The sequence below is a fragment of the Lonchura striata genome, chromosome 3 (assembly GCF_046129695.1).
Source record: "Lonchura striata isolate bLonStr1 chromosome 3, bLonStr1.mat, whole genome shotgun sequence".
In the NCBI taxonomy this organism is placed as follows: domain Eukaryota; kingdom Metazoa; phylum Chordata; class Aves; order Passeriformes; family Estrildidae; genus Lonchura; species Lonchura striata.
The window spans coordinates 68,651,755-68,675,514 of NC_134605.1; the positions used below are offsets into that span (position 1 = coordinate 68,651,755).

The 23,760-nt window shown below is 40.4% G+C and overlaps 1 protein-coding gene across 1 annotated transcript in view; it reads right to left on the reverse strand.

Moving 5' to 3' along the window:
• The window catches only part of SLC16A10 (solute carrier family 16 member 10), a 61,986-nt gene extending 38,747 nt beyond the window's left edge, over positions 1-23,239 (reverse strand). The window contains exon 1 of the mRNA XM_021555498.2: positions 22,607-23,239. Coding sequence (XP_021411173.2) covers positions 22,607-22,970 — 364 coding nt within the window. The 5' untranslated portion in view covers positions 22,971-23,239. The remainder of the gene's footprint in view (positions 1-22,606) is intronic.
• Positions 23,240-23,760: the final 521 nt, after the last annotated feature.

The following is a 23,760-nucleotide window of genomic DNA, read 5'->3' on the forward strand; positions in this document are numbered from 1 at the left end:
GAATCCCTGGGTGTGGAAACACCAGGAAGAATAGCAAGAGAAAACACCTAGATAAGCAGATCAAAGATCACTGTACATCTACATATCCACTCCTCAAAATACCTAAGTCAGTAAAACAAGGACTACATTTGCACTATAGTAGGGGACAAACTATAGGTTAGGTCACTGAGAGATAATGGTGGCAAGATAAACAAGAGTAAAGATAGAAGGCAGCCAGGAAAGGGAAACAAGAGACTGAGTGAATTCTAATCTCAGTAATGACTCAGAGGTGAAACAGGATTAAGAGATCCTCACCACTATGATCTCCCATAGGGTACAGAAGTCTAAATTCAGCACATAACTGAGCTAAGAAAAACCCAGAAACATGAAGATTCTGATAGCAGGAATCTCCCATCACTCATAGCACCAGGAGGATTTCTAGCAAGACCACTTTGACACATTCATCTGTGTGGTCTGGTTGCCCAACAGCAGGTACTGAGTACCTGGGTAGGACTGTGTGCACAGGGGCAAGGGTTGGTTACATTTTGAGTTGAGTTTTAGGTGAGTTTCTGGGTTGGTTTGTTTTAATTTTAAAAATTGCCTCTCCATCGTCTAATGGCTCACAATGAACTTTGCTTCAACATTATTCATTGTTCAAATGGAAGATTAATGGGACAAGTAAAAGGGGAAAAAAATGTATGCTGTATTAACAGGGAAAACAGTCCATAACTTCCATCATCGTATCATTCAGGCATTAAGGAATCACATATACTAGCTGTAGTACAGACTATTTTATGTCTTATTCAACCTTTCCCACTATTTGAGTGAGGAAAAATTTCACTTCAGGAGAAATTCCTGATTTTCTAAATAGCAAATAACACTAGCTTATTGTGAAATAAAACCTGATGCAGCAATTTAAATGCCAAACCACCCCAAATTCAGTCTTCTTAACGCTGCAATTTAATTAATTCTCTCCCTGGGTATTCCTGGCTTATGAACATCACAATTTAAAGACCAATTCAGATAATTCCATGTACCAATAAAATTATGTGGCATTTTAATACATTCTTAGCCAGTAAGTTACATGTGGTATCTGACATTTAAACTAGACAATGCAATGTCACATGTCACCTGCACCCTTCAGTCATTTCTTAGAATTACTTACTAAACCCAAGGATATGAGAAAAAACTAAGAGCTGATAAGAAGGCAGTGAAAACAACAAAGTAAAGCTTGTTAAAAAAAACAAAGGGAAACTAATTAGGAACAAAAAATTGATCTAATAAATTATTCTGCGTGAATAATGATCAGCTTGTCAAAATTCATATTGTTTGTTCACGAAGCTCACAGCTGGAAACAGGAGGGATACTTCAGGTTCAAGAACAAGGTTCTTTGGCAAAAACTACACAAAGAAGTTTGCACAACTCCTGCCAACATCATGCTTAGCTTGAGGCAACGCTTTATGTTTCAGGAGCTCTGAAGTGAATCAATTAGAAAAAAAAAAAAAACAGTAAAAAACTTCTAACATAGTTACTGAAGTATTCTGGTAGATATACAACCAGTTTACTACTCATAAGAACATTACAGACTTCATATGAGAAATCACAGAAACTTGAAAATAAAAAGATCCAAAGCAATAATGTTATTTTTACATGTCTCTCTTCCATTCCTAAATGCAACTAGAGACAGCTCCTTAGAAGACAGAGGAGAAATTTACTCAAATTGTTCGTATTCAAGATGGCCACTGTCAAACTGGGGCATTCCTGGTTTTCAAAAGCCTGGAAGGAACAAAGCATGAAAGTCTCTATCAGTCTTTCTCCCTTGCCCCTCATCCCCTGTCAAAAAGTATCATCACATAACCTTGCCAAGGCAAACAGATGATGCCATACACTGCAATATTGCCAAACATAAATAGTAGGTTCACTGACAATCAGAACTAAATATTTGCTAGGTGTAAGTTGGTAGAAGCTTAGGACCACCACCCTTTTCATGGCTTTAATATAGCCAGATAAAAGAAAATTATTATTTTTTTAACTATAGGGATAGGAAAAAATAATTTTTTGTTTGTTTGAGAAGGACCCCATCATTTCCATGTGGCGAAGATACAACTACAACTTATTTTCAAAACTACTCCTCAAGAGGAACAAAGGCTCTTCAATACATAATTAGAATTTATATTTTCAAGTAGGTTTTCTGCATTTTGCTAATAAATTGGAATAAAACTTAGAAGAACTTAGAAGAACTTACTCTTTTACAAGATTTATTTCTTTTCTAAAGGAGTACTCTTCTCCCTCATCTAATTTTTATTCTAGAAAGCACTAAAACAAAAGTAGTTCTTCACCACAATGAGGTCACCACCTCTGACACAAGACCTCTTCAAAGCAGCTGAACATCATGAACTTTTGCACATCTAAAAGCAGCTTTAAATACTTATCATTCATCAAGCAGCCATGAATCCTGCATTAAACTTCTTTTGAATAAAAGGATTTAAGAAAACAGTGTTGAGATATAATCACTTATCAAGAATTATCTGGATATGCTAAAGCAACATGCCATTCAAAGTATGTTTAGCATGGAACTTCTAGCAGCTTTCAACAAAGGGCTCATCCATCATAAAAGATTCTTAGAAAAACAAAGTTTCCATCTGATAAGAGAAAAGCCCTCGGAGGTATGAATAAAATAGGTTAAAGAAATGAGGAGGGGTCAAATTAGCATACAGAGAGCAATTACCAGCAACATCCAGAAGGAATCCATTTTGAGTCCCTTGCTGTTTGGCAATATTAACTAATCACCTGGAAAACAGAGACGTGAAGAGACAAAATTTCTCATCTTAAAACACAAACTCAGGTGACTGCAGCTGAAAGATGTTTTTTTGTTTAGTTGGCTTTATTGTGTGTTTTGGGTTTTTTTTTAGAGAGAATATATATGGATGATCTAATAAAGTAATTTACTTTTTAATTTCTCATCAAACAAAAATGGGATGGGACTCCCAAAATTATCAGAAAGCACATTTAGAACATAAGGAAGTATTGATTATATTAATAAATTTTAATGGTGCATCCTCTACCACTGAGCATTCTGAAGTTCACAGGTATTAAATGCAATTGATGTCAGTTGGACTTCAGCCCTCTCCACGTTCAAAAACCAGACTGACCAAGAGCAATAAGGTGTCGAACAGCAGAAATTACTTTTTAAGCTTCATAAACATCAATTACTAATAATTTGTAAGCATCAATTACTAGACAGAACACCATCTTAGATTCATTTTCAGTGCGAAAGTCTCTTACTAAGCATTAAAGACATACAGCTGGTTTTATAAAAGATAACATGTACTAAAATAAACACTTGACAGGTACCAACTTGTATCACATTGGAAGGAGTGACTGATATGGTGAAGGTCAGGGCTGCTATGTGCAGGGACCTCAACGTGCTGACAAAAGGGACAACAGCAGACAGAAGGAATTTAGAGGCAAACGCAAAGTCTTGTACCTGGGATGAAACAACAGGGGACAGTACAGACTGCAGATGAATTGCTTAGACAGCAGGTTCGCAGAAGGAGACACGTGCTGAATGTGAGCCAGCACGGTGCCCTTCAGCAACAAAAACTGACTGCACTCCAAGCTGCATTAGCAGGAGCATTTACCAGCAGGCTGAGGAACACGGGCATTCCATTTTCATTAGGCTCTGTCTGGAGCTGCTCTGAGTTTTCTGCACCCCAGAGCAAGAGACAGACATTGATCTATTGGACTGAGAGCAGAAGACCACCAAGGTAACTGATGGTTGGAACACCTAATGTTGGAGGGAAGACTAACAGATTTGGGGGTTTTCAGCCTTATGAAAAGTTTTGGGAGGCCCAAGGAGTGCAGATCTTATTGACATCTACAGTTACTTAAAAGGCAGAGAAAACATTACTGCAGTGCTCAAGGGTGCCCAGCTATAACACAAGAGGCAGAAGATGGAATACGAGATCTCCATCCAAACTCAGCTGGACAAAAGCCCCAAGTCATCTGATCTGACTGAACTTGATCTGAACAGGGGATCCAGAGATCCTACCCAGCCTATCATTAACACAGACACCACAGCTAGGAGAATTTTCATAAGCAGGGCTATTTCCTCTAAAATCCACTGCCAGTGCGCTTGAAAGGAAAGGTCATAAATCTTCCTTGCAAATTAACAGCAGGATCAGTGCAGCCTTACAAATGGAGGTCCCAGGATGTTTTTATGCAATGAGTTTCTTTTCTCCATAGCTACCAAACACAAGGAGGAAGATACAACAGAAACAACAAGCAACCACATTTTTTGATAAATTAAACATTCTTTAGTTTACCCTAGAGGTTTGTTCCCAAGTGGCTCAAGTTTGTAACAGCAAATAAAATATCAATTTTAATAATGAAACTGCTGCCAGAAAATTACAGAACCTATTACATATTTCAGTCAGCACCTCCCAATTCTCCTTGGGAGAGTTCTCATACAACTGAAGACATTACTTTAAAAGACAAAAGTTGAATTCAATTATTCAAAGATCTTTTAATCAGGTTTAGCACCAAGGCAGTTTATTTTCTCAAGTGCAGTCATGCCAGTGAGCACACTGACACAATGCAATCACTCATTAGCCACAGCAACACAAATCCCATTTTAAAAAAGCAGTAAATCACACAGCCAGGGATGTACACAATAAGTTGTGTGCAAAATAAAAGCCCCCACTGCTTCTTATTATGCCATGTTCCTGGTTTGCATTCAAAAGTTAGGGTCTGGAATTTTTATCAAGGCAGGGGTTGGTCCCTTCTCCCATGCAGGAAGTCACAGGACAAGAGGAAATCTCTCAGGTTGTACCAGGAGAGGATATTGTGAACCACATATTAGGAAAAATTTCTTCCCCAAAAGGATGGTCAGGCATTGAGAATATGCTGCCCAGGAGAGTGGTGGAATCACCATCCCTGTAAGCATTCCAAAAGCATGTGGATGTGGCATTTGGGGACACATTTAGTGATAGACTTAACAGTGCTGGATTAGTGGTTTGGGCTTAGAGGTCTTCTCCAACCTTATTAGTTCTGACTGTGCAATAGGTGTACTGGTTCTTTTGCATACAGTAACTTCTTCATAAAATTCATAATTTGAACCATCTGGTTTTAAAACCAACATTCAAGCACTCAAGAAAGGTATAAAGCAATACTAATTAACACTAAATTAGAAATAAAAAGGCATTGGAAAATACCAAATCAAGGAAGCCTCTACTAGCAGTAGTCCAGGAAACTCAAAGACAACAGTGGGGAAAAAAGCAAAATACTTTTCAATTTACTCTGCTTTTGATATGCTGTACATAGTGCAATACTCCTGACCACCAAAAAATGTCAATAATAAGCCATTTTCCTGTTTGCACAATTGTATTTGTAAAGACCCATAAGTTTGAAATAACATAATTCTGCATTTTGTACCAATTTATTCAAAGACTTTTTTGATATATCTAATTCTAATTAATCTAATATTTTCACTATCAATATTCAATTCTGCAATTACAAATACAATATTGATTTTTCTCCCATAATAGATTTATTTCCACTGTGTGCAGCTCCTATAATTTTTTTTTTTTTTTTTTTTTTAAAGCACTGGGGCTATGCTGTGGCAGAAACAAACCGGCAAACAGTAGGCTGGGTTTGATTCTGCTTTTGTACTTTCCTAGAAGTGTGTCTCTGCATTCAGAAACAGAAGTTCCTGACTGCAAAAGGAAATGCTGTTTCTTTCTTGTGTGTTGAAAGTAAAACATTGTGTATTTGCAGAAAGTACCTGTGACAGTACATAGCTTTTTAACTTCCACTGTTACCAACCCCTGGATGATACCTGGACATTGACTGGAGGAAGGCTCTGAAGCCTCCATGCCCACTCTGAATACAAGTCAAACACAACTTCCATGGATCACAGTTTGTCCCTAAAGAATATCAATAATAGTATCCTTATATATGGAGTCTGCTATATCCTGATATTTTGACAGTAGTTAAAATAAATGGAAAGGGAATAAAGAAAGCTTACCCTTTTAAGCTGAGGAAGTTTCAAACAGAGTTTCCACAATAAAGACTGTCTATAGGACAGAAGTACAGTTCTCACTGACAGGCAGAAACATATTGCATGAAACAAATACTTCCAATCAGAGTACTTAATCCGAGTAAACCCAGGATATTGTTACCACTCTGCCAGAATCCCTGGCATTACATGTTTTGATCAAACATGTAATGTATTAGACATTATTATAAACAGTGCAAAAAAATCTGAATGCCTATATACTGTTATTTGTAAAGACCAGATACAGAACAGGAATTTGAAAGAGAAATACAGATTTTTATAGCCTCAAAAAAATGCATTGACTGCCCATAGCAACAATCTACAGAGACAGAAAATACCAATCAGGATGGAAAGATCCAAGAACCCCTGAAGTACTCCTTAGTTATCCTGCAAATAAAAGGTTTTGAAAATTAGCTAACATACATTTTATTCTACAGGGAAAAGTTTTACATGTATTTGAGGCTTACTGGCTTATCTAGTTATTTTTAGGCTCTGATGTTTCCAGATATATGTGTGGGGGAGGAAGTCTGCTCCCAGACCCAGTAGAAGACTCCAGTGAAGTCAATGCCACTGAGCAGGAGCTATGAATGATAACTCCTAACACCTCCTTCATGCTGCTCTCCAAAGGCAAAGCAGAAGGACCACCAGTGAAAAGCAAGATGACTTTCAAATACCAATACCCTAAAGCCATAAATCACAAGGCCATGCAGTTATGAAGAACTCAGAGAATTTTGGACACTAAACTGCCTAAGTCATGTAAAATGAAGGAAAATAAGGAAAACTGCTGTAATGTCACAGGGTAGACAGTCTAGAGGTAAAAAGCACACGCCTTCCTCTACATCCAAATCAGAGGACCAATCCAAAATAACAGTTACTTCAAACCCAAAATAGTATGGTCATTCAAACCAGCAGTACATAGTGTATCTTACTGCACATACCTCCTACAGTTGTACTGCCAGAAACATTGACAAATTTCAGTCTCCAGCTTAAACTTCAATTGATAAAGAATAGTAAAACTCATAAAAGTGTGTTCCACTCATACGGGTGTCCCAGTTTTGGCTGGGACTAAATGACAACAACGAAGAAGAAATAATATTTATCTCCACTGCATATATTTCTATATTGCAAAGTTCAACTATAATAGTTAGGAATAAAAGACTGAAAGCTCAGCTGCTGTTAATTTGTGGTTAACCATTTTTTTAATAGTTCACTAGTTCTGACATCTCCATAAACTTACAAAACTAATTTCTTTAAGAGCTAATATCTCCTGCTCAGCAAGCAATTATCCCAAGATTAGTGTCTGGTAATTAATTTATTCTCTTCAATGAGCAGAAATAATAGGAATTGGGTTTCTGTGACTTAAGCAGCTCATGCTCAGTTACCACCAGATGCTCAAAGTCATCACAATTAATCAGAGCAGGAAAATACATTAATTGGATTAGGTGTTACTTCTACATTTCCCTCTTTCCAATTGAAAGTGGAGAACATCTTACCTCATTTAACATAAGGTATGTAAAAGTAAATGTAGTAAGAGTAGTAAAACTATTAAAATAACAGAAGAGAATTTCCACTTTCCTGCATTTCTCCTCTGGTTTGAGAGCTCAGAAAAAGCAGACAGCTGCAAACAGAAACTGTAGAATTCATCTTGGCAATTCTCATCAGTAAAGTATCAAGAGCTGATACACACAGGAACTCAGAAGACATGACAATTTGCTGCCAAAGATCAACAGCACAGCAAAATCTTGAGATTAATTGTCTAGATAACATTCTTAAGGAGAAAACTGAACCATTTCAGGAAGGAAAAAACCAAAATTATTCTTCAAGCCATTTTCTAACAGAGCTGCACTGATCTTTCTAGATACTGCCCCTATACAGACAAAAACTGTTAGGAAAAGAAGTGGCTCTTCATTTCTATGCAAATACCCAGCAGTGCCACTGGTTGCCTACACCTGTTTAAGCCAAAACCAGGCAGCATGCTATTCCAAACTGCTTTCACAGCAACTGGTCTATTTCAAGAGAAACTAAGGGAATTACAGAAGAAAACAAACACAAAACAGTCAAAAAACCAACCAAACAAACACACACAGCCCCCCAACACATAAAAGGCAGAATATTCAAGTTAAATAAATGAAAAAACAAAACAGAAACATTTTCATATATAATATGTATTGAGCATATATAAAAGCAAGTACCAATGTGATTATAATCAGGTTTTTCTACATCAAGAGATCAGCAAACAATATCTAGGCTTTCAGATTCAATTCTTATATTGTTTTATTTAACCTCTAATACCAACATAAAAGTAACTACAAATTTCTTGTTATAGCTAAATACCTTCAAGTTTTAACTGCTGCAACATCTTAAGTGGTTTCCTTAGAATAAGAAAAAACATTATCAGAATGATTCCACTTGTACTTGGATATATCCACCTAAAACCTAGTTAAATTATTTACCTATTAGACAGCTTCCTCCTAAAAAACATTCCAAATTTCATTTACAAGTATTTGGTTATCCTCCTGAGATGCAACTAATGCATGAACAAAAGTCTCAAATAGCATATTAGCCCAGCCAACACTTAAAAAAAAAAAAAAATTGAATGGCAGGTACCAACTGGCATCTCTCAGATAATTTGGCAAAGCATTAGGTCCTGCCATGACAAACTTCGGAGAAGCAATGCACTGCTTCAGAGAGGAAGCGATTTGCAGTTTCCAATTTCTACCAAATGTCGGACTCAGCATGAATTCCGTCTCCCAGAGACAGGACATAACGTGTGCCAGCAGCTCTATAACCATGCTAAAACCAAAATTGGAAACAAAAAGGTTAAAGGGCAGTGGAGGGGTGGGGAGGACACACCAAGCAGCTCTATCTTGCCTCCAAAAAAGCTTTACAAGTCTAGATTTACAAGTCCAGTGCTGGTTGGTAAACTACTTCAACTTTCTGGATGTTTTCACACTGATTTTTTTATTCTTCTTTGTAGCCTAACTTTGCTCATCAAGAAACCACTCAATCATACCTGGAAAAGCTGCCTACAACTACCTCATATTTGGAAACAGCTGAAATGGATCCAGCACCTATAAATACAGTCTAACTGTTGGGAGTTATAGAAATTAATTTAAGTATTACAAATACAGGATGAATTCACCTTTCAAGAATAATTCAAAAGTGTTAGCCAAGAAGTCAGCATCAACCTGCTTTCCATATGTCATGAAATAAATTCTAGAGCAATTAGAAGCTGAGGCTCATACAACATCACATGGAAGACCCATCAGCAATTAGAGCTAAATTACTGACTACATACAAGATCAGAGCATCAAAATGTTCCACGGGGCATTGCTTTCTGCATTGATCCTATCAGGCTCTGATAAAACTTCAAAAGAAAGATAACGTTGGCAATAACCCCCTAAATATCCAACTAACCAGGTTTGTAAATGGACCTCTAAGAAGCATGGACTGGTGTGCATGTCATTGCAGATACTGTTAGAGCAAAGACCACAAAGATGTACCACATACTCATAAGGGTATGACAGTACTTTTAAGTGTTCTACAGGACACTGGAGCTGGATTCGACTTGCATATGAAAGCACCTGAGTAAGGATGCCTGTGTGAACGAGGAGACAAAGCTCCCACTAGAGGCAATGTAGATCTAGGCAGCACAGCTTGGGTTAACTGTAGAATTTCAGCCCACCCTAAAGTTAAAAGCTGGCATCTGCCCAGCTGAGTAATTCTCCACAAACCACTAAATGTACTCCACAGACCTCCATCTAGTATCATCTGGCAGCTGAATTCCACACCTTGCCAGTTTTCTCCAGGTGTAACACCACGCTTGCATATTTTGCATCACTGCCTGAAAACGACACCCAACATATCAGTGTAGCAAACACAGACAAGCAGAGCAAAGCTAAAGAAAATAACCACCAATGAAAGCAAAATGCACATTACTGGTACACTGTGATGTCAAGCATCACAGAATGTCTGGCACCAGTGTCTTTTAGGAAGACTGTGTCTTATGTCATTATACATCATGCCTTTCAGCACATAAAAAAACCCTCCAACCATCACATTTGCTTCAGCACTCCCATAGTGACCCAGATAAAAACAGGAAAAAAAGGTAAAGGAGAGGAACAACTATATATAGTTTACCCATTTACTATTTTAACACAGGCCAGATATAACTACTGGGGCCAAAAATGTACATGTAATACTTGAAACTCTCCTTAAATTGGAGACAAGCATATGAACAGACCAGCTCTAAAAGCCTATGATACTGTCTTCTATCACAAAATATTTGTGGTACCCTTGTCTTACACTAAACTGAAATTCATTACTTACAGAATTTCACAGAAACTATGCCCTTTTAAGCTAAACCAGTTGCACATAGGGAAGTGCTTTACAATTATAAAATTACTTCATTAAAAATGGAGAGGTAGCTAAAGACAAAAAGTAACAGCCAAAGCAAATAAGAGTGCCAACAAAGCATAGCTGTAATCAGAAGTAGTACAAGTCAGTTTAGAAGACAAGCACTTACATGAACAAGCAAATCTGCATGGATGCAGCATTCTCAATGGAGGGTGCATTTACTGTAGTCCTGAATTCCACTCATTTCAACTATCTAACACTGCTAAGCCATTCTGTAACTACTTCTTAGCCTCCCACTAAACACTCATTTACTCCCCCAATTACAAACTGTTCATCCCACTATTCAACTGATGTCTGTTTCACACAAAATTATACCCAACCCTTCACTAAAAGGCTGGGCACTTCAGCCACTTATTCAAGAAAAAAAGGACTTATGAATTATATACTTTTACACTTGGCAAGATCACCTTAAAATGAATTCACTCCCAAGCTATGAGTTTTGCACAAAAGACAGGTGGTAGTTCTGGCAATAACGGCATGGAGAGCCTGAGAGAAAAATTAGTTCATGGCCCCTGTGATTTTTCTGTCATGCAATTTAAAATTCATAAAATGCAAATAAACTGAAAGGCAAATCTTATTCTGGGGTGTATCAGGAACAGCATCGCTAGCCAGGCAAAGGAAGGGGATTGTCCCAATCTCCTCTTCACTGGGACGGCTTCACCTCAAGTCCTGTGAGCAGCTTCGAGTGCAATGATATACAAAGGGTATAAAAGGGTATAAAAGGATATACCAAGGAAGGCCACAAAGATAGTGGAGAGCCTATAGGAGAAGCCCCATATGAGAAGGGACTGAAGTCACTTTGTTCATCCTGGTGGAGGCTGATGAGAGACGTCATGGCAGCCTATAACTTTCTCATGAGGTGAAGAGGACAAGTAGACACTGATCTCTTCACTCTGGTGGCTTGAGGAAATGGCCTGAAGCTGTGCTGAGGAGGGGGTTAAGCTGGATATTAGGAAAAGCTTCCTCATCCAGAGGGTGGCTGGGCACTGGCACAGGCTCCCCAGAGAAGTGGTCACAGCACCAAGCCTGACACAGCTCAAGTAGCATTTGGACAATGTTCTCAGGCACATGGTGACTGTTGGGGTCACCTTACTGTTACTCATTTCTAACTATGACCACTCCTAATTATCTCTTAGAGTCCACTGAGCCTCCCCTGCTTCACATTTTCGTTTAGCACACAAGAGAAAAACAGTAACCAGTTTTTAGCCATTGGAACCAAGTTGTAGTATCTTAGTCACAGAAAATCTTCTCTTTCAAAAACCAAGTACGTGTGTTGAAGAGGAATTCCAGAACAGTTCATGGAACACTCTATAGATCTCTGCAAAGATTAAAAAAAAAGCAGAGCCCTACTCTCTTTGTTAAAGCAATGTCATGATAAAAATAATGAAAGTCTTCATTCTAAGAATGCTGCTCGTATTATCCCCATCTTCTGCACAATAAACACTGACCAGTAATCTCTCAGGCTGAGATCCTACCCCAAAGGACTAGCACTGTTTCCAGAGAATTCACACTGCTTATAAACAGCAAGCTGTGAGAAATGGTAAGATTTATCACCTTCAGAAGACAACATAATTTCAATTTGAAAATTTGCTACAAGTTTTAAGTTTCTATTCTTTCCATTCTGATCTTTAACTGAAAACCTAGAGAAATACTGTCCCATTAAGAATCCACACCGTTTTTTGTTTGAAACTCCAGAACAACCACATAGATCCAGATGGAGGCAGTTTTAAAGACATGAGAAAATTTTTCACCTGGGTTTTAAGCTTACCGTTTTATAGCACCCTCTCTTACCTACTCTGATCATGAAAATATGCACCTGGAATGCTGGTAAGTGGGATACCACATAAACAGAAAAGAAATCTCAATTGCTCAGCGACAGTATTCCAAAGAACAAGCAGCAGAGTAGTTTGTAGAATATCCGCCTTTCTCGACCTGTATTTTCCCAATACAATTACCCTTAATAAATAACGCTAAATTACTTACAAAATATTTTAAAATATTTTGACCAATTGCTGAAATATTGAAATTTTCAGATTAAATGATTAATACAGCATACAGTTGCTGACACAGACCTCAATACAGAGACTGAGCATAACATACTTGAAATTAAGTGCCTTAAACCACATATACAAAAGATTAATACTGCAGCATGAGGTAGCTTAAACTGCATGCAACATACTATTTTCTTTGCCTAATAACAGAAAAACAAAAAAAAAACCACCAAAGTCAGAACTTTAGAGTTGAGCCATGTTGACTGCATACAAAGATTAACATTGTCCATAGCGATCTTGAGCAGTTCTACTACAGCCTTCCCACTAATTTACCCAATTCTGTCCCAGACCCCCCACACACCTTCAAGGCTCAGTGATTTCACTGCATGAAACTAAATATTCATTAAATTGCTGCACTATGAACAAAATACTTTGATATGTACAGAGGTGTAAAAAGCTGATAATGCCTCACGCTTCAATTTGTAAAAAATGGGGTTACTCTGATAGGATTAGAAAATACATCCCAAGCTTGCACATTTAAGCTTCCAGAAAACTTCCTAGTGTTAATTTAATTTTCTAGATCACTGCCAGTACCCAGCTGTGGCAGAAATTATAAGTTGAGGGTTCTAATTTCTTTCAAGTCTGGAATGCAATGCTAGGTTTTGAAGAGCCTAAGCTAAATAAATATTTCAAAGGTAAGAAATTACTTGAAGTTATAAAAGAACAAAGGGCAACTTCAAGCTCCCTTTTGTGTGCCAAAATCATAAAGGCTTTCTTTAAAGTACATACCTTCAGTTTTGTCACGCACGACAACTTAATCCAATGAACTCAAGGGGACACAGGCAGTATTTTCACAGATAAATCGAAGGAGAATCCAAAAGTCATCATATAAATAATATCCTCAAGATTCTAAAATATATTATCTAGTCATACTAAATCAACTTTCTGATAAGGCTGTTACTCTGAACTATGACACATACCATTGTCACGTCCAAAATATGCACCACAGTTCAGGCTCTCAATTTCAATCTCACATGCTTTGAGGTTATCAGCATCTTTAGGTAAGGCACTGCTACCACATCTTCCTTCCTCTCATAAAAATAAGCAGCACTGTATAGAAGCACATGTCATCAGCCAGTTCTAACAACTTTGAAACTACTACAGTATGAACCAAATTGGAGCACACTGACAACAAACAGGCTCAGTCTGACCAGTGGAACCCACTGAGATTGTTTCAACCCCAGCATGTTCAGTTACAACACAGAATCAAATTACTGTCCTAGAAATCCCTGGCTGTGCACCGTAAGCACACTTAGTGCTCCCAGATCTTTGGACAAGAGCTACAGGCCTCCTTGGACCAACCAAATAAATTTGTTATACACCGACATCCTTGTTGCTCAACTGCTCACTCTGTATGTGGCTTCGCTGCTCTCCCAACTCTAATCTAGAGCAGACTAAGCAGCTCCTTAAGAGACATGTGGCTAGTACACACCTGGGTACAGAAACCAAACAAGGCTAAGTCACAGCAGTCCAAGGAAAACAGGCAGGTTTAGAGTGCTGACAACAGGAACAAAACAGACAAAAGTCCCCAAAGATACAGCCCATCTCCAACATCTCAACTCACTCAGGATCACTTAGTAATGAATTCTAACCTCCTTTCCTCTTGAATTCTTTGAGTCTTAAGATTTCAATGCAATATAGGAAGTGCTAAAACTAGGACATCGCTAATTAGAACAAACTCTTTTGACGTTGTAGTTAAAGTGGGGAATTTTGGATTTTACTTTCTTCAAAACAAACTTTCCTACCTGGTACACAAGAACATTGTTCCTGTTTTCATACAATGAACTTGCCACTAAGAAAGCTGTGTTTTGGTCCAAAAGAAAGGACTGCTCATTCATTCTAGACTGTAAAAGCTTAAAGATCACAATTTATTTAAAACATTATATCATAGTGTTTTCTCCTTACTCGGTTACAGCACTGATGAAATACAGCTAAAATTTCATGGTACCACTATCAACATACTTCTTTACAATGAAGTAGGAAAACTTATTTTATTCAGTCACTGCGTTTTCTATTTGCAATATTTTTATTGAAGCATCTTGAAAAAATAGCTAAAACCCAGTTTAGGAGCCAGAAGACAATCTTTACTGCATGTTTTACAAATCAATTCCCAGAGGACAATAGCTAGAGACTAAGAAAATTAAATTAATAGTTAATATGTTTTGAATATGTTTTGAATTACTTATTATCCTTCCAATCTACGTTCTTAAAAATGAAAAAAAAAAAAAAAACAACTATTGGGCACTTGGAAGAGATACATAAAGTACAGCTCCGCTGAATAAAGCACACTGCAAGAAGATAAATAGCCAAAGATTGCAATATGTCTGCTTACTCAGAAAAAAGGCAGCAAGGAAATTGCTTTACAACATCCAGTCTAAGTACAAGTCCCTACCATCTAAGTGACACCATGTTCCACAGGATTATAGACATGCTGCTGATAACAAAGAGGCTGGGCTCAACATCCCAGTAATCTCTTCCTCTGTGTGGGAACAAACTAGCACTGATCATTTTTAAATTGGTCCCATCCTTACTAAAGGGTTGCTATTAACTCAGCTATTAGAACCACTCATTCCTATCCAATTCCCATGAAAATTAAAGGCAATATCCAAAACAGCTGCTGCTATTGTAATGAATTAGATTTCTGAAATAAAAACATATAGTACAAGATCACAAGGGAATGTTTTCTCAGAATAATCCTTTCTGTATATATTTTCTGAAGGTTGAACTGCAGTGGTCTAAGGCTGCATGGTTTGTTCACAAAATGAAAGAATAAAAAAAAGTCTGTGGAGGACATAAGAAAGAACCTATATCATTCCTTCACACAAGATCTATTTTAAAACCAGGCAGTTATATTATCAGTGCTACATTAGCTTGGATGCAAACAATCAGTGCATCTCCTTCCCTGGAGTTCACAGAGCAGAAGCAGCTTCAAATTGGGTAATTACTTGCTGAGCATTATAGATGAATGTTTATTGAAAATCCTTATTTTCCTTAGCACTACAAAGCAATAAAAGTTAGAATTTTCTGAATATTTTTCTCACTTCAAAGCATGATCTTTGTGTAGAATTCTACTAAAAGAGCATGGCAGGCAGCAGGCACTCAAACACCTGAGGAGGTGTGTGCTGGTGCAGTATTTATGTTACCAGGTGAGGGAAAGGTGGGAGGGGATCAGCACAAAGCACAACACTGGAGGCAACAATGGACTGACTTTACCTTCTTTGAGACCTTCAAGCTTCAAAAGCCTGAAACACCAGCAATGCCAAAGGTGGAGCAGGTGGTCTGATTACTACTGTGAATCCAGCAAGGGGCTGCAAAGATAAGGGAACTGGAGCATCTGACACAAGAGAGGAGAGGCTGAGAGAGATGGTGTTGGTTAGGTTCAAGCAGGAAAAGCTGCAGGGGACAATCTCAGCATGCACAAACACCCCATGAGAGGATGTGAAGAGACTGAGCCAAACTCTTCTCAGTGGTATTCTGATGAGAAGCAAGAGGCAATGAAACAAATTGAAATAGAGAAAAATCCACTTAAAGGTAAGAAAAATCATTTTTGTTCACAATAGCCAAACATTGGCACTTTGGAGGCTGTGGAGTCTCCGTCCTTGGCCAACTGGGCAAGGTCCTTAGATGCCTGCTCTAGTAGACATTGCTCCAAGTGGAGGCTACAGTTTGTTATTATGTCTAATTAACTCAAACTGGCTAAGAGTTGTCAGTCTCATATTCAGTCAAAGAGAGAAACGGAGACTTTCTAACCCAGGCCTGGGTATCTGTTGGAAAAGAATGCAAATAAGGTTCTTTATCTCTCTTGTTGTTCACATTGTTTATAGTTAAGTTCTACTACTGTGTGTCATGCACTGTGCACCAATGGTGTGCGTTGTTTTCACTTCAGGACCAATAGGACTGGCCTGGACAAAGCTCTGTATAGAGAGCAATACATTTTGAAATAAATCAGAGTTATACTCTCACAGCCTTCTGAGTGGAGTCATCTCATTCCTGTCCTGTCTTAACAGTGTCAAAGAGTAAACAGACACACATATATATATTATGCTATCATAGTTTAAGAACAATGCTTCATACAAGACTAGTAACTCAAAACACAAAGAGACATCAATAATATTTAAATTTCAAGAATGGCCTTCAATAACACTCCTTTCAGGAAGCTAAAGAAATGATAAAAGAAACTGAATATTATCAGGAAATGGAAAGTGTTCAGAGGCAAACAGACTGTGTTGAAAGATGAAATCATGTTTATGGATAGGCAAGCACTAAGCACAGTTATATCTTGCTAAGTCTAAGAAAAAGGTTTATTAATAGACATACATATTTTGCTAACTTCCCCTTTAAACAGCAGTTATTTAAGGGCAACTCAAAAATGAGAAAGGGATCTGAGAAACCTCAAAGAATGGTTGCCAAAAAATGGATGAGTAGAGATGGCATTGAACAGACTACAGGGACCAATTAAACAAAACAAAGTTGAAGAGCAAGATGTAACACACACTGGAAAACTCCAAAGTCAACGAAGCTTCACTGCAAGTACTAATAATAAGCAGCAAGAAAAAAATTGTGTAATGTAAATGATGCAAAATAGACAGTACAATGTCACCATAGTACATCATTCATGCCAAAAAACAGCAAAGCCTCATTTTGTAACATGACACAGTACCTTTCTTGTCCACATTACAGCGAGTTAGAGCAACAGAGATACTGACAAAGAAATAACATTGCAACTATGAAACACATTTCACATGCAACAAAACAATCATGAATAGATTACAGTAAAACTTAGTGGATTTGTATGAAGGATATTTTAGAGGATATAGTTTTGTCTGACAGGCAGCACACCAGAGCTCATAACTTGAGGCATGTGGATTTAATGCAGAGCGGTGACAATTGCCAATCATCTTTAGAATTCTATAGGGATGTTTCATCACTATGAAATTCAAGTACTGCCTCTAAAGAAAACCATAAAAATTAACTGGTAACTAGCTTTCAGAGCTATTAGGAAGATTATTCTCCCTAACAAAGCTGTTTGTTACAAGTTAACCTGCAGTTGGAACAGGAAGAACCTAACCAATGTGAAATTCAATATAAGGAAAAAAAAGAAACCCACAAGAAGACAACCTAAGTAATTACTCTGCAGAGTAGTTGACAAGAGTACAAGGGAAATGCTCCAAAGGTATAAAGACATTGCATGTGTATATGCAAAAACAGTAGTGGTATTAGTCATTCTGGTCTAAACAAAGCATACTACAGAAATTGCCTTCAACTTTGATATGACCCAATCATCATATCAACTACTCCAGAATCCTCATTTACATAGGTATTTATAATCACAACGCCAGGTCAAAGGAGTACAAAAAATGAAACACTATTTATATATCAGATTAGTTTTCAGGTTAGAACTCACTATTGGTTCGCTGCTCTGGTTTCAGTAGCCACACAAGCATGAGAAGGAAAGCAGACTACAGCAACACTGATAATCATGTTCACTATATAAGCAATTCCATAGTTTCCTCATGCAGCCATTTTTTTGTTCAAAACTGAAGTCCAGCTTTTCGTGGAACTACATCCTCCACTGCAATGTAATCCGTATTGACCAAGGTGTTATACAAGTAGTACACTTCCTTGTACCTCACACAAATTATACTTGTGTACTCTGATAACTTCTGATTTACTACCTCTTAAAAAGAAAAGTCAGTTGCTCTCTCATAAGCCATATGACATAGGTTCAGCCTGCCAAGGTTCCCAGTTTACTGGATACAGCAGCCCATAGATTTAGACAGTTACACAACAAGGACTTGAATTACATCAAAATTGCTGATGGTCTTTATCTCTGGAGAAAAACTCATCAAGATACCAAAAGATTCAAGAAAAGAGTAAAGAAAACTTCAAACTATCCTATGAAATTATCTCTTGTAGATCTTTGTAGTCATTCAACATTATCTCTTCAGTATCTGAATTACAGCCTGAATGTGAAAGTAAAATCAGAATTCTCCTTCCTGCCCTGTCAAACTCTCAGCAATCCAGGGCCAAGAGTTGTGATGGTGCCAACAGTGTTGAGCCAGTCAATCAATCATCCTGATATCCAGATATGTCACTAAAGGCTGCACCTAAGAGAGCCAAACCCAGAGGCATATAAGCATACAGATAACCAGTCCAGGCAAGGTGAGGTGGTGTTTTCCAGGAACACTGGCTAAAAAAGCAAACACGTGCATCCAGAACTCTAATAGCAGTACATGCTCCCTGAGCAGGTGATACATGCATGCTGAGGTGTACTCAATACTTGTACACCAGAGAATAATCCAGTAGAGTTACAGAACCAGCATTGCAAATGCATAGAACAACTGCATGCATTACAAAACATAGAACAAGGAGCAATTAAAGTAGTGGAACTAGTAATTTTACCTGACTCTTTTTTAAAATGAAACCTACCATTTTTATCTCTGTTGCCACTGGTATAATAGAATTTATTTGCCTTTTGAAAACAAGTATGGGTACATAATCACATAAAAACCTATATAACAGAGGTAACTATCAAGAGAACAAAACACGGCACTAGATGGGGCTCACACAAATCTCTGAGGTAACAACGGGACTGGCTCAGTGCCCCTCATCCCCATGTGACAACTCCAATAACGGAAAGGAACCAAGTGCTTTTCTTGTCAGACCCTGGACTGGTCTGGACCAAATCCTTTCCCTTCCAGAGTGATCAGACCACAGTTGCATTTGAACAATAGAGACCAACTAGGTCTGCCCTATTTCCAAGGATCATGAGCCTACTGTACTTCATTGCCATTGTTTTTTTCCACCCAATTCGTTCCTCAAACACAATGAGCTATAAACAATGAACAGAGTAGTTTCCTGAGACTTCAGAACACCTTTCTAGAAGTTTTATACTTACACTAGGGGCTTTTCCTCTTCTGGAGTTGTGAATCAAGTAGGTTTTGAACAAAAAATGGCTACACAAGGAAACAATGGAATTACTTATACAGTGCACTACATAAGCAAAGAAATTTGGTTTTTGCTAATATAAATACCAAAATACTGTGTACTATTCACATTCATTTTTTTTTCACAAAAAGGTGTCTCTTGATGGAATTTTTGAACCCTCTATGACCCACAAATTTTTCCATTAATACTCCTAAATCCAGCAAGAATGTTAGTTACAGTTCTTTATCTTTTATATCCAGTGCTGATGCTGCATGCTGTAAACTGCCTTGCTCATACTTTTGGTTCCTTGTAATCTTCATCTGCAAGGCACAGTCACTTCTTGACTACATCTTCCTCTATTCTGCCTCTTCCCTTTTTGCCTTGCACACTGATAAACACCCACCCATCTACTAACACCAACAAAAATAGCACAGACCACAATATTTAGTGCCCTCCCATTTTGCCTTGCATTGACTTTTAAGATATTACACAATGTTATTAAGAGACACCAAAGGCAGCTTTTATTATACCCTACTTAATTCTTCTTTTCAGGAAAAATACCAGGCAAGAGACAACTACTGACTGGTCCCAAAAGAGCGGGTGCACAAAAACCTCTGGCAACACATGTGCTCTTGGCAACAGCTAAGTAAACCTGTAGTAAAAAAAAAAAAAAAAAAAAACACTAACTAACAAACCACAAACAGACCTGAATTTTTTTCGTACTGTGGATCAACAGCAAAATTCCAGAGACACCTGGGGTCCTTAAAGAAATTACTTGGAATACTTGTGCCTCTCAAAAAAAACCAGCATTTAATATACTGGAGAAATCATGTTTTTACAGAAGGATTAGAGTATTAAATTTTGCTTTCCAAAGCAAAGCCCAACAGCAAGAAAACTTTCATTACAAATTCCAGTTTTCCAATTCATTAAACTTGACTAACTCAGTTATCACTGTCAGGTTTGAGCTGCAATCAGTCCAAACACAAGAGACTCAGCAGATTAAGTATCTGAATCAATACCATGGGAATGATCAGGCTAGACTTTTCTCTAACACTAAGACCATAGTGACTCTTCCAGTACCCCAACTCATCAAGGTACTTTCAGGCATCAAAAGGAAGGGAATGTTTTTATCTGCTGTGCTTTTGTGTACAGGAGACTCCATGTATTTGTAGTCCTCCTTCACATGCACACAAGTCAGATAGTCAAGGCAGCTATCTTGCAGTGTTTCCCCCAGTTTGAACCCATCTGGATTTAAAAAAAAAAAAAAAGCAAAATTAGTGCCTTCTGCATTACCCAAACCACAGTACATCTGACAAAGCAAAACTACGCACAGCTATAACTTTTTTGTCCCTCTCACATCGCTTAAAAAGCAATATAGGAGGCGCTGTCTATATTCAGGACTCAGAACTCTTCTTGCTCTTATAAGCAAGATGCAAAACAACTAGGCTCTAAAACCAGGTTCCATTTCCTCCCACCCTACCACCCCCCACTGTTTTCTGCAATTGGGCAAATTTTCAAAAACATGAGTGGAGCACACCACAATCTCACAGACACCTTCTGGAAGGCAGGAGATCATTTCAGTCTCTCGTTGATTATTTTGACTACGGCACTACCACCTAAAGACCTTTTTTATTTTTCAGTACAAGACAATTTTTAAGAGATTGTTCCTACCGAACCAGATACTCAGATAAAGCAATTTTTACGCTTCTGTACAGTGAACAGGCAGAATATCAGCCACCCATTTGCTTCTGCATTTCTGACTGCCCAGGGTCTCCCAGGTCAGTATGCAAATGTTCACAGCACGTTCGCTGAATCTCATTCTTCTCCTGTGCAGGTTAAGGAGCCTAGGCACCTACTTCTGAATGTGCATTTCCCTTCTGAGAAACAGGCACTGCCCAACCTGACGTGCAGATATAGTTTCCCATCTTCCTAGCTCAAGAACACTGGGGAACACACCTTCTGTATCACTGCAAAGTGTTCAAATGCTGGGGAGAACATCACTTAATGCTCCACCACAGCTTTTCAGCTTTCCTGCTTCAGTCTAAACACCTACCCTGGTTTTCTATTTCAGACAAATATAGTTATTAAGCTGCAGGAGGAAAATTAACTTCTTAGTCTTAACATCTCAACTTTAGGCCCACTTATGCAAGTATTAAGGAAGACATAAATTTCAAGAGGTCTGTAACACCCACTCTGTACTGAAAAAGTTTTCTAGAAGGCTTACAAGTCTGCAAGGCTAGACTTTTTTTCAAGAAAGGAACAAAAACATTAAAGACAGTGCTTATTTTTCAATATTTAATTTTAATAATTTAACATTAAATGTAAGTCAACTTTATGTAAGCCAACTTTATTATTTACTATAATAAAATATCATTTTAATTTTGTTCCTTAATTTCAATTGTTGTTATTCCAAGAGCCAAAAACTGCATTTCCTCAACTTACAAAGTCAGAGCACAAGACGCTTTCCACAGAAAACTTCTGTAAAATAAAACAGAATGCATGCTCGCCTCTTAACTAATTGACACGTGTCTAAAGTGCTTCAGATCAGTAACATGTGAGAGTACTGTTAATGTCTTGAAAGTTTCGTAAATACCATTAACTTCACTGGTGAGTTTTGTGACAGTGGTTGCAGCAGTAAATCTGCACATCAAAATGCAGGGTTTGGCAACAGTCAAGCCCATTCTTGACATAATTTTCAGTGTCACTATGCCCCACTCTCAATTAAACACTTAGACTAACCTTTAGGCCAGCGGGGGCAGGGGGAATAAAGGTTTCTGCGAGGAGAAGCGTGCATTGTAACCCATAACGCAAGACAGCGGATGCCTAAAGATGCAGTTGTGGAAGAAGCGAGAGCACACCTGCTCCCCTCCCGCAGCTTCTCCCCCGATCCCCCAGGATGCCGCTGCCCGGGGGCAGGGTTGCGGGCGCGCACCCTGGCCGGGGGAGCCGCCCTTCCCCTCGGGGGTGTTGCCGAGAGCCCCAGCAGGCTCCGGCCCGGCCCGGCCCTGCAGAGGGGTCTCGCTGCTGCGGCCCCGGGCTCGGACACCGACGGCCGGAGCGGCGCCGCCGGCAGCGAGAGCCCCCGGCCGGACCCCCCTGCGCCCGGGCTGCAGCCGGGGAAGGCCCGAGGCGGAGCGGGCAGGAAGCCGCCCCGACCCCGTTCCCGGCCGCCTCTCACCTGTCTTGAAGACCAGCTGCTTGTCGTCGCTGCTGCCGAAGAGCTGGAGCATGGAGACGAAGAGGACCCCGCACGAGTTCTGAATGCCGAAGACGGCGCCGTTGCACCACATGGAGGCCAGCATCACCACCCAGCCCCAGCCGCCCTCGGGGGGCTCCGGCACCGCAGCGGTCCCGGGGCGGCTCGGGCTCCTGGGGGCCTCCTCCGCCCACGGCTGGGCCCCGCTCTCGCCGTCCCCGGGGCACCACTCGCCGCCGCTCTCCCGCCGCGGCTCCCCGGCCGCCGGCGGGCCGGGCAGGGGGGACGCGGCGGCGGGGTCTGCCCCCGCGCCCTGCGGCTCCAGCTGCTCGCTCACCGGCGCCATCCCCGGAGCGGGCGAGAGACCCTGCAGGCGCGCCGCTCCCGCCTTCCTTCTCCTCCTTCTCCTCGCGACCTCTCGTCCCCCGCCCGCTTCAGCCCCTGGTCGCAGGGGCTGCGGGCATCCTGCGGCGTTCCTTCTGTCTGTCCGCCCGCCGGCGTGCGGGACCGAGGGTAGCCAACACACACCCCCCTCTTGCGCCGCGCCGCCGCCGCTTTATTTTGAAAGGGGGGCTCCCTCGGGGGCGTCAGCGACAAGAGCGCTTCCCCCCGCGCCGATTGGCCGCGGGAGGGGAGGAGGGAGGGAGGGGGCCGGGGACAGGCAGGCGAAGCCACGCTCCTCTCCGGCCCCCCCACCCGCCCGCTCTCCGGTGGAGGGGGTGGAGCGGGGCGGGCACGGTGCGGCGGCCGCCCGGGGAGGGGGAGGCTGAAGTCAGCGGTTGAGGGCCGCCGGGAAGGGGGGGAGGCGGGCGAGCCCCGAGCCGGCACGGCGGCACCGCGCACCGCCCTCGGCGGGCAGAGCGGTAAACAAGCCCCTGGCCCCGCTCCCCACGGGGCAGGGCAGCTGCGCCCCGCGCTGTCCCGCCCGAGCTGGGCCAGGGGGGAAAGTCTGAAACTCCCGCCCCGCCCGTTTGCAAACAACCGCTGAAGAGCTAAAGAGAAGCCGCCCCAAAAGGCTCGCCCCCGCCGCACACCCGCACTCGCCGGCTCGCGGCCCTGCCCAGCGCTCTCCGGCCTTTGCGGAGCTGCCGCGCCCCGCGGCAAGCGCTGCCCGCCCCGGCACGGAGGCGCCCGGC